The sequence below is a fragment of the Cricetulus griseus genome, chromosome 5 (assembly GCF_003668045.3).
Source record: "Cricetulus griseus strain 17A/GY chromosome 5, alternate assembly CriGri-PICRH-1.0, whole genome shotgun sequence".
Classification (NCBI taxonomy): Eukaryota; Metazoa; Chordata; class Mammalia; order Rodentia; family Cricetidae; genus Cricetulus; species Cricetulus griseus.
The window spans coordinates 100,508,143-100,522,647 of record NC_048598.1 but is presented as its reverse complement, the minus strand read 5'-3'; the positions used below and the strand labels follow the sequence as shown (position 1 = coordinate 100,522,647).

At 53.2% G+C, this 14,505-nt stretch overlaps 1 protein-coding gene across 1 annotated transcript; it reads right to left on the bottom strand.

Moving 5' to 3' along the window:
- Positions 1-152: 152 nt before the first annotated feature.
- Bsg (basigin (Ok blood group)) lies at positions 153-7,509 on the bottom strand. The gene is made up of 7 exons (XM_027419456.2): positions 7,354-7,509; positions 2,295-2,451; positions 2,122-2,204; positions 1,898-2,037; positions 1,349-1,625; positions 910-934; positions 153-665 (listed from the first exon to the last, which is right to left on the bottom strand). Exons 1-7 carry the CDS (start codon positions 7,487-7,489, stop codon positions 602-604), a joined length of 882 nt encoding a protein of 293 aa, XP_027275257.2. The 5' UTR covers positions 7,490-7,509; the 3' UTR covers positions 153-601.
- Positions 7,510-14,505: the final 6,996 nt, after the last annotated feature.

The following is a 14,505-nucleotide window of genomic DNA, read 5'->3' as shown; positions in this document are numbered from 1 at the left end:
CAAACAAATAAATCTTAATGAATTATGGTTGGTTGGAAGGGTCATTGCATCAGGAAGGTTGAGAACTACTGCCCACATCTCAAGCCGTCCCTGATCTCAACGCTCACTATCCCATAAAGATGGGCTTTGGGAAACCACAGTGAACACACACATGGTGGGGTAGGTCTTTATTTGTGGAGTCCCAGCAGACCCAGCCCATGTTGCCCATGGTGGGGATGGGCAGTCCCATACAGAGGAGTAGGTGGTGGAGCCGGGAGGTTGGCCTGGCCTCATGGACAAGGACAAGGCCCCACTCCCCCACTCTACAGGGCAGTAGTGACACTACTAAAAAGGGAGGGAAAAATCGAAAACAACAGAAACCCCTAATGAACGAATTCTCTGTATAGAAACCTCGTTTAAACTAGAAACGGGTGTTGCGGGTGGCTTGCTTCTTCCAGGTGGGCTTACTCTGCAAGGCGAGGCTCTGTCTTCACCCAGGTTGGGATAGGAGGTTGGGGTGGATAGATACGGGTTAGGACAGGATAGGACAGTATGGGAGTGGAGGTAGATGCTGGGCTGGGGTTAGGCGCCCAGATTACCCCCACCCCGCCTACTCTGCCACTCAAGTGGCGTTCCTCTGGCGTACATTCTTGTCCTTGTCGTTCATGTGATGACCACTGCCCTTCCTGAGGATACAGAAAAGGGTTCAGCACTCTGAGGCTCAGGGCTGGCCTCAACCACCACCACCAACGCCCCCCCCCCCCCCCCCAGCCAGAGTCTGCAAGCTGCCTTTTGTTCCAATAGGAGCCATCTACCTTCCCTGAATCCACTGAGGCCATGAAAGATGGATGCACTCTATTGGACACCCCCTCCCCCGTTCCTACAGGACAATAGCAGCTCCCCCGAGGGCTCGCAGTGAGCTGGACTTACAGTGGGGCGGCACCAGGGTCATCCTCTGCGATGATGAGCAACCACATGAGAGAGGGGGGGGGAGGGAGACAGGTGTCAGTACCCACTAAGGTTCTTCCAGCAGCGGTCCCTCCCTCAGTCGGGCTTGCTTGAACCTTGCCCTGCATTGCCACCCTCAAGGTGATGCACAGGTGTCATGCATTTGGTGATCAGCACATGGCGGGGCCAACACATCCCAAACCCCACGCTCGCTGTGCAGCCCACCGCTGGAGGCACCCATAGCTCGAAGCCCCACACAGCTGCTGTCTGAGCCACTGGGGAGAGCTCACCACAGAGGAGACTAGCTTGTGGCCAAGTGGAGGAGGAGAAAGGACGATGAGCCAGGAGCAGATCACGTTTCTCCCCCAGGTGGACACAATGAGGGTGTCCCACCCACTCACCCAGACCCAGGGATGCTCACCGTCCAGGGTCTGGTCCGGCTTCCGTCGCTTCTCATAAATGAAGATGATAGTGACCAACACCAGGACCTCAGCCACGATGCCCAGGAAGGGCCAGAGGGCTGCTAGGCGGCTTCGCACACGCAGTGTCATTATCTCCTGGACACTGCCCTGGGTGTTGGTGGCGTTACACATGTAGGTACCAGGGTCACTATTTATGTCAAGGTTGCTGATGGTCAGCTCTGATCTGTCAGCTGTGGATATCACGACGTACTTGCTCTCAGAGCTGTTGGTGATCAGCTGGGGAAGAGGGGCTCGTCATGTTCTACCATAGCCCTTCCTTCACTCTTCCAAGAGCCCCACAATACCCCTCCATGAACCCTTTTTGTCAGTCATCCCTGAAGCCTCATGTCCCATAACAGCCCCGCGTCTCCCCACCCCCTTTCATCCCTAAGTACTGTGTCCACCACAGCCCTCCACTGTCTCTCATTACAACTCTCCCTTTCCTAGAGCCCTGGACCCCCTTCTGCTGCGCCACTGCCAGAACCCCATGTTCCCACCACAGCTCTCACCTGGTCCCCAGAGTCAGAGGTCTTAAACCAGGACCACTCAGTGACAGGGGGGTGAGATGACTCAGACTTGCAGATCAGCCTCACATTTTCTCCCTCACTGGAATGTTCTGACTTCTTCCCGACCTTGATCCTGGGTGGCCCTGGGATGAGGGGAGAGCCTGGTGCCCAAGCCTGCAAATTGCTTCGGCCCCGCGCCCCAACCACACCCTAGCTACCCAGGTTACCCTCCACAACGATGTTGCTCCTGCCCACGGGCTCAGGAAGGAAGATGCAGGCATAGTCCCCAGAGCGGTCATCTATGTCCACCCTGCAGGGAACAGAGTGGTAAAGGTTGCAAGTCCTGGTGGCCACCTCCCCATGCAGGTGTGGGATGGCACCCTAAGAAGCATTGACTCACGTGTACTGCGTCTGCAGGTCAGGCAGTGTGTCCTCCTGCAGTATCTTGCCACCTCTCATCCAGCGGTGGCCAATGATGTCGACACCACTGCTGTTCAAAGAGCAGGTAAGGTGTGTCTTGGAGCCGACGTCATTGATGGAGGTTACGACGGTGCCCGCTGAGAGGCCACAGGGACAGAGTCAGCTCAGGGTCTAAGGGGCTCAGCCCTCCAGTGCCCCACACCCCCAACAAAGGCTGATTTTGGAATCAGAGTGGCTGACAGTCTGCAGCCCCAGACTTCTAAGGCAAGCTGATATCCCACTAGAAGTCCATTTCTAAGGTAAGACACTCAGCTGCCCAAGCCCTGTCTGCTACTCCCACAGCCATCGTTTCAAGGGGAGTACCAGGCCCAACTCCCCACATAACAAAACCATGTGGGCGGGTGCCTTGCATTTCCTTCGCTCAGAACTGGAAACTAAGCCGCAGATCTGCGGAGCCTGCCACCTGGCTGGGCCTCTTAGGCTTGCAGTAGACAGTCAGAGCAGAGGCTTGGGCAGCAGACCCCAACCAGACACACACACACAGGGGAGGCCGAGAGCCAGGAGGGCAGATGCAGAGAGATCAGGATGGGAGGTCAGGGTGGAATACAGGATATGAGCCAAGGACCCACCTGGGCTGGCCTGTATCCAGCAAGATAACACGGAGGAGTGTCTAGCCTACCCATATCCCCAGGTAGGCAATGGGTGGTAGGGCACAGCAGCATCTGGTTCTACCAAGTGGGAGCCAGGGTTGGGTGGCACAAGAGGTGAACAGAGAACAGGTGGTCTGGCCACTCACGTTCAAGGACCACCACGCTTGCTTGGGCACGGACCCACTTGACCCTGGGTGGCCTGGTCAGGTGGTTTCGGTCCGGGTCACTGCTGGCCCGGCACTCGTAGGTGCCTGTGTCCTCTACGGTGAGCCCATCCACAGAGAGTGTGCTGGCCGCATGCTGGCGGTAGGTGGCGTGGATGTGCACTCGGTCCAGCCAGGCACCATCCCAGAGCTGGGAGCAACTGTCGTTTGGACTGTTCCCTTCAAACCACCACTGGATCTCAGGGATGGGGCTGCCCACGGCCTCACAGTGCAGGACCACACTGCCACCCGCCCACTGCTCCTGTGACAGTGGTGCCTTGAGGAAGCCGGCTATGGGAGAGGGTTAGTGCCCGTTACTTCGAGAGAGGGAAGATTGGTAGGACGAATAACCACCAGGGCCTGCCACATGGCCCCATCTGGAGCAAACGCAACAAAATCCATTTCTTTTGTGCTCATGGGAGAAGCAGGAAGTGGAAAAAAAACAAAACACAAAGGGCCAGGAAAAGGTTGCCACCAAGACTAAAGTCCTGAGTTCTATCCTAAAGACCCACACAGTAGAAGGACCTGTGTGCCACACACACACAATGTACTTTAAAAAAGAAAGAAAAACAGAACAGGACTCAGGTGCTACTCGGGAGGTGTAAGCAGGGGTACCGTGTGGTCAAAGTCATCTCCAAAATGAAAAAGACAGGGACTTTCAGGATACTCAGACGTGTATGCTCTCCTCAAACACATGTCCCAGGGGAAGGCAGGTCCTTGCATGACTACAAGATGTGTCTGTGTCTGAAGGTACAAGTATATGGGTTTGGGCCCTGAGGCCCTGTATTGGGGGTAGGGACCACACAGCAGCTTTGGTGGATATGTCTTCCTAATAACCTACATTCCAGAGTTGAGATCTCCCAGACTGGCCAACCTGCAGCTCTGGGCGGGTGTGACTAGTCAGGGCAGGAGAGGTCACAGTCTGGCCCTTACCCTTTCCCTGTCAACTGCTCCAGAATGTCAGTATCAACACCACTTTACCTAGGCCTGTCAGTCAGGAAAGGCAGGTGCCCCCAGGACCCCAGCCAGGTATCCAAAGAGACACCATGGGTATCATCCATCTGGGGCATGGATGCCACATGCCAGGCTGTTAGGACCCGCTAGGTGGACCCTGACCTATTCTCAGGCATGCAGGGTGCACTGTGGTACTCCTTGGCATCTGTCACCGACATCCCCACACAGTGCCTAGATACTACTGGGGTGTAGCCCTCTGGAAAGGTACTGTCTACCATTCTAGGTAGGGTGACCAGGGTGACCAATAACCCTGACCCCAACCTCAGGAGCCTCCACAAGGGCCTTTGAGAAATCAAGCTGGGAGTCTGGCCACGTGACCTGCAGCCCACAGCTTCCAGCCATCACCTCGGTCTAAAAACAGCGCCCTCCTCCCTGCCCACTCACAGCCGGGTGGGAACAGGGCCAGACTGGGCTATGGGTAAACAAGCCAGTACCACAGGGTGCAGGGTGGGGGCACCGATCTGGAGGGCAGTCCACAGCCAGCCTCCTGTTACCCGGCACCTGACCCAGGCTGTAGGCTTACCACCTCTCCTACCATGTAATTCTGTCAGACTTGGATGGCCACTGGGAAAGCAACTGCACTCTAGGCTGTGAGAAACCGGGTGTGGAATGCTCACACCAGCCTGTAAGAGACCCTAGTGTTAAACCCCAGCCTCACACACCAGGAAAACAAAACAGAAATGTCCGCGCCACACAGGCCCTCTGAGCAGAGCACCCCGCCACTGTGCAGCGGACAGTGAAAATGGAACATTGCAGGCTGACCTGAGCCCTGCCCAGGCTGTTTGGCTCTTGGGCTGTTCCCAGGAAGGGCTGGGACCTGCCTGCAAGCTACACTTTGTGCTTGGCTCCCGGGCACGGCAAAGTTCTACTTAACCCCAGGCAGGAAGCCACTGGGCCTGTGCCCAGGCAGGGTGGGGAACTGTAGCCTGTACAGGGAGTTTATCAGTGGCATCCACCTTGCCGGAGGGGGCAGTTATCTGCACCCAAGAGCCAGTCACATGGGGGCACCTCAAGATGTTTGGATGAGGAAGAGGGACTAGGGAAAAGTGGGTCAGGATTAACCCGGACACTGCTGCCAGGCACAGCCCCCTCCCAAATCCACTGCTGATGGGGGTGGCAGCCATGTGCCCTGCTTCTTCAGTAGAGCTCAGGTTCTGCCCTTTGCCTGCTCTGTCTGGAGTAGGCAAGAGGGCAGCCATGTGTTCAGGCCTGCTACACTGCCTTCTAAACTCAACCTTGCCATGACCTTGAACACCAGCCTTCCCCACCTTGGCCTCAGTTTCTCTTTTGAGCCCCAATCAGGCAAAAACCCAAAGCTAGAATGGGCCAGACTCCAGGGTGGGGACAAGCTGAGAGTGTTGGGCCTCAGCCACTAGAAATCTCATCAAGAATGATAATCCAACAAGTCCCTGGGACTGTGACCCAGGGCCATTCGCAGGCACTCACTCCAGGGGAGTCCTAAATCAGAGGAGCAACCTAGAGCTTTGATTCCAGCCCAGAGGGGACATCTATCTCCTTCTCCCAGGAGCAAGGACACTGGCCATTGCCAAGGACCAGGGATGACCAATATAGCCCCTGTGGACTATGGCAAGCCCGGGATGTCACTCCAACGAGGACAGGGACAGCTGGGGACATCTGATGATCTAATTGGGACTCTTCCAAACTTAGGGATGGGAAGGAACTGCCACTCTCAGAACTCCCCACCCGACCTCCAGGTAACACCATCAGGACAACAGACTCAATTCAACCCCAGTCCCTCAAGCCTGGGATACATCATCCCCGGGAACCTCTGAACTCCATATCCTCCAGACTCGAGGACATTACTTACAGGCAATGCTGCCCCATCCCATGGCCAACTTACTCTCATTCTTCCAGGCTCCCCAAACAGTGCTGTAGTCCTCCACTCACTAAGTAGAAACATCAATGTGGCACCTTTCCCCACCCCATCCCCTACAGCAGGGCCACCCCCCTCAAGTTGTCTCTCAATGTTTTCCTCTGAGTGGACATACCAAATTATTGGTGGTTTGTTTTTCATTATCACAACCTCAAGGTAGATCCTTACACTCTAGTCTCCCAGTTCCCCCAAACGTTTCAGGAAAGGCTGCCTCTCATCCATCCATAGCCTCCCCAAATTAGGGATTGTCACTCTCTCTCTCTCTTTTTTTTTTTTTGGTTTTTCAAGACAGGGTTTCTCTGTGGCTTTGGAGTCTGTCCTGGAACTCGCTCTTGTAGACCAGGCTGGTCTCGAACTCACATAGATCCGCTTGCCTCTGCCTCCCGAGTGCTGGGATTAAAGGCAAGTGTCACCACGGCCCGGCAGGGATTGTCACTCTTATCCTGTTCCTTGAGCAGGGACACCTTGGGGTTATTTCCTGACATGTTCCCTAGGCTGGGAATCTTCCCACAATGGCAGCTTCCTCAGCCCCTAGGTCTCCCCAAATCTGAAGGAAGCCACCTGCAGCACTGCTGTCCCGCACCCGAAAATGCTACAAATCTCTCCCAGATGTCCTGGGATTCCCTCCTGGCCATGATCCTCCGGCCCCCACCCCACGCCCCGTGCCGTCCCTAAACCAGGAGGCGGTCAATCTCCAGGGTCACCTCCCAGTCCTGACATCCAGGTGTTAACGACATAGTAGCTCCGTCCATGACCACTCAACCTTAGGAGTGTTGTCCCAGCCTCAGGGTCACCTCCACCCACACCCTCTCCAACTCCCCCAAACCGAGGCCAAATATAGTCGCTACTGTACCCCAAACCCCAGGGTCACTTCCCAGCCCTGTTCCGGGAGTGGGGACAGTAAGGCAGCGAGTCCCTCCAATCCGCAGCTGTCCCAAGTCTGGGGTCATTTCCGCTCGTTCTCTCTGGACTGCTTTCCAGCCCATGCCCAGGTGGGGACTACCGCAGGTGATGGCTTCCTCCATCCCGGCCCCCCAACCTTGGAGTATCTCCCCAGAGCCCCGCGGACCCCTAACCTTTTATTTGTCTCTCCAGGGCCGCATCCCCAGGATCACCTCCCTCCACCCTGTCGCCTAGCCCAGGTCGGGGGTCAACTCGAGGGTCACTCGCAGCCAGTTATTCCTCCCCGAGTAGGGAACCAAAGCTGTGGCTCCCTCTACCTGTGGGTCCCCCAGATCTGGATTCAACCTAGGTCCATGCCCCAGCCCCAGGTCTTACCCGCCGCGCAGGCGCCTTGGCCGCACAGGAGCGCGAAGCCGAGGGCCAGCAGCAGCGCCGCCGCCATGTCGCCTCGTCCAAGCGCGGCCCCGCTGCGGCGCTCTATAAGGAGGGAGGGAGGGAGGGGCGCACGCATGCGCGCAAGCACGCACGCACGTACGCGGCGTCGCGGGGCGGGGCGGGGCGTACGGCGCACAACGAATAGGCACGTACTCAGCATCCGCCGCTCGGGTTCGTCCGGTGGATGCCGAAAGCGCGGGGGTGGGGGTGGGGGGGGGAAGCGCTGGCACGTGACCACACAGGCCACACCCACAGCGCGCTGGGATCTGGATCCTCCACCTCCCCTGGTGGTTTCAAGTTTTTTTTATTTCTTTCTTTCTTTTTTTTTTCTTTTGGTTATTGGTGGTGTTTTGGAGACAGGGTTTCTCTGTGTAGCTTTGGAGCCTATCCTGGCACTCACGCTGTAGACCAGGCTGGTCTCGAACTCACAGAGATCCACCTGCCTCTGCAGGTGGATTAAAGGCGAGTGCATCACCACGCTAGACTCTCCTTTTCGTTAAGAGAAAACAAAAATCGGCGGGTGGTGGTGGCGCACTTCTTTAATCCCAGCACTTGGAGGCAGAGGCAGGCTGATCTACAGAGACAAGCTCCAAGACAGCCAGGGACGTCTGGCAGAAAACCGATCTCAAAGAAACCTCCAAAACAAAACAAAACAAAACCCTTCTGTGGGTGTTACCTGCTCTGAAGTCTGAGGCCAGAGGATCGCTTACACTGGAGTGAACATCAGCTTAGCAATATAGACCCAGTTCTCCACCAAAAATAAAAGTGGGAGGTGGGAGTAACCAGGGGTTCGGCAGCAGCCTCGGGGGTCAGCAGCTCATTTGAGGGTATTCACGCCCTCAAATGAGGATCAAGCCTGGCGTCAGAGGGACCACGACAACGTGGTAAATCACTATGGGCCTCGTGACCCACTTACACTCAGCCGCGAGTGCCTCTCAGAGGCTTGGGGGCCTCTGAACTGTCCAGAATCCCCAAAGCCTTCTTGGAGAGGCCAAGCTACGTGCAGAAGAGGGCCAGGGCAGGGGAGCTGCCAGCTGGCCTCAAAGGGCCTTAGGGTCAAAACAAACAAAACTGGGCCGAGTGAGGAATTCCTAACCCCCTGCTTGTTCTGGCCTCTGGGATCCTTCAGGTTGTCCAGGAAGCCCCAGCCCCCTCCCAGGCCGGCCCCTCCCTGACCCAACATGACCTGTAGCCTCCTGAAGTCCTTTTGCCTGACTCTGTCCTGGCCAAGAGCAGCCTGGATTAGCAGATAAAAGTGTGGAAAGCCGTCAGGAATGCTGGTGCATACCTGCCATTCCAGCACCTGGATAGAAGCCAGAAGAATCAGGAGTTCAGGGGGTCTTGGCTACACAGTTTGAGGGCACCCTGTCAAAAACAAAAATCAAACCAACAAAAACAAAAAACACATGCCAAAGAAAAGGAAAGGGAGGCTGGTGAGATGGTTCAGCTGTTTAATAGTGCTTACTGCTCTTCCAGAAGACACAGGTTTTATCTCCAACACCCACATGGTGGCCTACAGACATCTGTAACTTCAGTTCCAAGGGATCTCATGTCTACTTCTGACCTCCTCAGACACAGCCACACAACTAGTGCACAAACATGCACGCAGGCAAAACACCTGTACACACAAAATTAAATGAAAGAAGAAAATAAGCACAAACCAATCCATAAAGTTTGAATGGCATTATTTTAAACCTTAGATTTTTTTTGGGGGGGGTCTTTTTCACCCAGTGTTTGCATCTTGATGTTATGGTGGAAGTTCCACCCAAGCCCCCACCCCCCTATCTCCCTCAGAAAGCCTGCCAAATGATGGCCCCTCCTCCAGAGATGCTCAGGACCACTCCCCCCAGAAGACAGACTGTCCCCCAGAAGACAGACTGTGGTTTTCCGCTCACTTTTGCGACTCTCTGGGGGGCTGGAAGGCCATCAGGGAGTGTTGTATCTTTTAAACGTGGGCTTTTCTAATTCGGTTTGATTTGGTTCTGATTTGGATTGCTGCATCGGTGGAGAGAGGCTTATGGGGGTGTAGAAACTTTTCACTTGCATATATTGAGAACTATCTGTTGTGTATTTAAAACTCAGGATTTGGTGTTATTGATTTGTTTTTGTTTTACAACACAGGGTTTTTCTATGTAGCCCTGATTGTCCTGGAACTCTCTCTGTAGACCAGGTTAGCCTTGAACTCACCAAGATCTCTGCCTGGGATTAAAAGTGTGGATCACCAACACCTAGCTAAGACTCAGGATTTTCTTTCTTTCTTTTTTTTTGGAGGGGATGGGGGTTTCGAGACAGGGTTTCTCTGTGGCTTTGGAGGCTGTCCTGGAACGCTCTGTAGACCAGGCTGTGTGCGCCACCACCGCCCAGCCGGCTGTTTCTGTCTGTCTCTCTTTCTTGCTATGCTGGAGATGGAAGATGGAATCCACACACTCACATGCTAGCCAAGAGCTTAACCCCTGAGCCCTCGGTCCCCTCACTGGAGGAATTCTAGGTAGGAGCTATACACACACACACACACACACACACACACACACACACACACACACACACGCACGCGCGCCAGCCACTCAACCCCAGACCCGGGACTAGGTCTCTGTAACTGACAAAGAGACACACAGCAGAATTCAGGTAAAGGCAGAGAAAGAAACTGCAGTAGCTGGGTGGGTGGTGGTGGCGCACGCCTTTAATCCCAGCACTGGGGAGGCAGAGACCAGCTTGAGGCAGAGACCACTGGTGAGTTTGAGACCAGCCTGGTCTACAAGAGCTAGTTCCGGGACAGGCTCCAAAGCTACAGAGAAACCCTGTCTCGAAAAACCAAAAAAAAAAAAAAAAAAGAAGCTGCAGTAATGAGACCTCAGGTCCCTGGAGAGCCAGCAGTCCTGAGTCAGGGAGAGGAAGGAAGGGTCCTCCCAGGCACCATCTTCATAGACCAGAGTCTGTAACTCTGGCTTCAGATGAGAGAGCACAGCCAGGTCTTTAGACTTGCCCACCTGGGGAGGTCTCTTTTGAGGAGCAGATGGGAAGTGGGAGTGCCAGGAGCCAGCCCACAGGAAGGTTTCCCACTTGCATATGCGCTGGGTGGGGGTGGCTCTTTGGCTCTCCCAGCCCCCTTAATCTACTGAGATTATAGCTGTAAAATATAATTTGTTGTTTTGTTCAACTGCTTTTATTTTTAACTTTTATAAGAATGTTTTAAAATTTTTTTGAAGTTTTTGTTTTTGTTTTTTTGAGGCAGAGTTTCTCTGTGTAGCCCTGGCTGTCCTGGAACTCCCTCTGTAGACCAGGCTGGCCTTGAAATCACAGAGCTCTGCTTGCTTCTGCCTCTCAAGTGTTTGGATTGAAGACATGCATTACCACATCAATTTATTTTAGATTCTAATTTTTATTTTTTGGTTTTTCGATACAGGGTTTCTCTGTGGCTTTGGAGGCTGTCCTGGAACTAGCTCTTCTAGACCAGGCTGGTCTCAAACTCACAGAGATCCGCCTGCCTCTGCCTCCTGAGTGCCTGAAATAAAGGCGTGCACCACCACTGCCCGGCTAGATTCTAATTTTGAAATTATTTTTATTTGTGTGTATTCATGTATAAAGTTTTATTAGTTTATTTAGTTTTATTTATTTTATTTATGTGTATGTGTGTTTGTCTACATGTATCTATGTGCCCCATGTGGGTGCAGTTCCCAGCATGGACAGAAGAGGGCACTATATCTCCTGAAACTGAAGTTACAGAGGGTTGTCAGCCTTTTGTGGGTGGTGGGAATAGAACCTGGGTCCTGTGTGAGAACAGCAAGAGCTCTCAACCACTGAGTCATCTCTCCAGATTTTCTCTTTTCTTTATGATTCAGGTTCCTTCTTTGTTTTCATGCTGGCCTAAAACTCAGGACCCTCCTATCAAATGCAGGGGTGAGGTGTGGTGGTTTTACTGACATGCCCCCATATTCATGCTGCCCCACCATGGTGGAGGCTAGCCCTCTGGACCTGTAAGCCCAAATAAACTTTCTTCCATGAGTTCCCTTGGTCTTGATGTTTTATCCCAGCAACAGAGAAATAGCTAACATGGACACCTTGCCAGCTCCACAGGAGGTCCAAATCTTGAGGGCTAGGCCTTCTGTGTCCTGTGATCAGTGCTCACAGCCTGTGTGTGGCTTTGGGACAGCCACTAGCTGTGGCACGGTGTCTTCCACTTGTGTCTTCACAGTGTGATGTTTCTGGAACCCTGTGGTACTTCCCAGGCCTGGTTCCAGCCACCTCAGCCTGGCTGCTCCCACCTCCACTGTATGTGGGGAATCAGTGAGGGGCTGAGTATGGTGTCCAGCACAGGCAGCCAGAGCTGTCCTCGGGAGAAACCGGGTGTGCTGGTACATGCTTGACATCTTAACACTCAGGAAGCTGAAGCAGGAGAGTCACTTCAAGTTCAAGGGCAGACTAGACAACAGAACAAGAGGTGCAGGGAGGGAGGGAGAGAGGAGAGAAACCCACATAGGTCTCCACTGCCCTGGTGGGGCGAGCACCTCCAGCCTTCACATCCTTCCTTGTCTGCACAGGGTTTCCCGGCTCTTTGTAAACCCCTGGCCTTCTATTCTTCATGGGGTTGTGGGGGGCTGGTTCAAGGCAAAGGAATAGTTAAGAGAAAGCTTGGACAGCAGCAGTAAACATCTTGCCTGCCACTATAGGCCGGTCCCCTCTGATCTGTGTCCAGTTGGAGCCGCCCCAGAACCCTGCTAAGGGGCTGAGAGCTGAGAGGAAGTGCAACCGGCTGAGAGCATTCAGGCTGATGGCTGAGGCCCAGCTGGCCTCTTCCTTCTTTAGGTTTTGCCAATCTTGTTAGAGGGACAGTCAGGGACAGAGGCCACCACATCCATTGGAAGGGGTCATGAATGAGTGTTGGCAGGTTTATGGGTAAAAGCGTCAATTTTTTTTTAAGTTTTTTGTTTGTTTGTTTGTTTGTTTGTTTTCTCAAGACAGGGTTTCTCTATGGCTTTGGAGGCTGTCCTGGAACTAGCTCTTGTAGACCAGGCTGGTCTCGAACTCACAGAGATCCACCTGCCTCTGCCTCCCGAGTGCACCACCATCGCCTGGCTGAATTTCTTTCTTTCTTTCTTTCTTTCTTTCTTTCTTTCTTTCTTTCTTTCTTTCTTTCTTTTTAAGATTTATTTATTTATTATGTATACAGTGTTCTGTCTGCATAACACTGCGGGCCAGAAGAGGACACCAGATCTGATTACGGATGGTTGTGAGCCACCATGTGGTTGCTGGGAATTGAACTCAGGACCTCTGGAAGAGCAGCCAGTGCTCTTAACTTCTGAGCCATCTCTCCAGCCCCTAAAGTTTTTCAAGGCAAGGTTTTTCTGTGTAACCACCATGGCTCTCCCGGAAACTGACTCTGCAGACCAGGCTACCTCAAACTCACAGAGATCTGCCTGCCTCTGCCTCCCGAGTGCTGGGATTAAGAGAGTGTGCCCTACCTCCAGGCTCAGTCTCACAGATGTTAACCAGCAGAAAAAAACCTAGAGTGAGCTGGGGAAACTGGATTGGTAAAATGCCTGTTACATAAACATAAGGATCTGAGTTCAGATCTGCAGAGGAAGCCTGAAGTGGTGTGGAGGGCTTGATGTAACCCAGTGCTGGAGGGGAGGGACAGGCAGAACTTTGGGAATTGCTGGACAGCCATACTAACTAATTCAGTGAGTCCTAGGTCCCAGCTAGAGACCCTGTCTGAAACAAACCGAACAAGCTGGGTATGGAGGCACAAACCTTTAATCCCAACACCCTGGAACCAGAGGCAGGCAGATCTCTGAGTTCAAGATCGCTCAGCCTGGTCCACAGCCAGGGTTACATAGAGAAACTGTCTCAAAAAGCAAAACAACAAAACTAAAACAACCTTTGTTGATGCCCAAGATTAACTTGCACGCATAAAATCCAAGGTTTCAGGTGCTTGTGAAGGGCCAGAGGTAACACAAATGTCTGTGGAAGATGAAGCCAGCCAGGCTTGGTGGTCCACACTTGTGACTCCCTATGCTCTGAAGGCTGAGGCACAGGATTACCGAGAGTTTTCAAGGCCAGCCTGGGATAGAGTAAGACATTGTCTCAAAAATGACAGAGTTGGTATGGTGGCATGTTCCTATAACTTAGGCACTGGGGAGTCAGAGGCAGAGGCAGGAAATATTTCTGTGAGTTTGAAGCCAACCTGATCTACATAGGGCATTACAGGATCACCAGGGCTACAGAGATCCTGTTGCAAAAATAAACAAATAAAGAGGCAAATAAACAAAAAGAGAAAGGCAATGGGAGTGATTAGTCTAGTGCTGCCGTCCCCTGGGCTTTCCTAGTGTGGAAACAGGTGGCATGTACCTGTACTGGGGAGGTGGAGTCAGGATGACAGGGTCTCGTGTAGCTCAGGCTGGCCTCAAGTCCTTAAGCAGCAGGGAAGAATCTTGAATTTCTGAGCCTCATGCTTCCACCTCCCTCTTCTTCTAATATTTGTTTTTATTTTGAGGAGGGGGCTTCAGAGACTAGAAGGAGGTGTCTGAGCCCCTGGACCCTAAATCACAGGTGGTCGTGAGCCATCATGTGGGTGTTGGGTTTCAAACCCAGGTCCTCCGAAAGAGCAATCAGTGCACTAAATCTCTGAGCCATCTTTCCAGCCCCCATTTTTTTGTTTGTTTGTTTTATGAGACAGGGTTTCTCTGTGTATCCCTGGCTGTCCTGGAACTCACTCTGCAGACCAAGCTGGCCTTGGACTCACAGAGATCTGCCTGCCTCTGGCTCCCTAGTCCTGGGATCAAAGGTGTTCACCACCACTGCCCTGCAAGCCCCCGTTGTTTTTGTTTGGTTTGTTTGAGCCTGGATCTGGCTCTATAGCTCAGGATGACCTGGATTCTTGCCCTGACCACTCCAGCCTCCAAGGGCTGGAATCCCAGGTGTACCCACCACTCCCAGCTTTGTTTTTCCCAGGCCCTTCTCTGTCTATAAAACCAAGTTAATCTGCTGATACCTTTGAAACCTATTTTATGGAGCCAGGGCCACCCAGAGTCCAGAAGCCAGGCAGAATGTTCCCTGGGGCATGGCAAAGAATAAGGTTGAGCCAACCCAGCATTC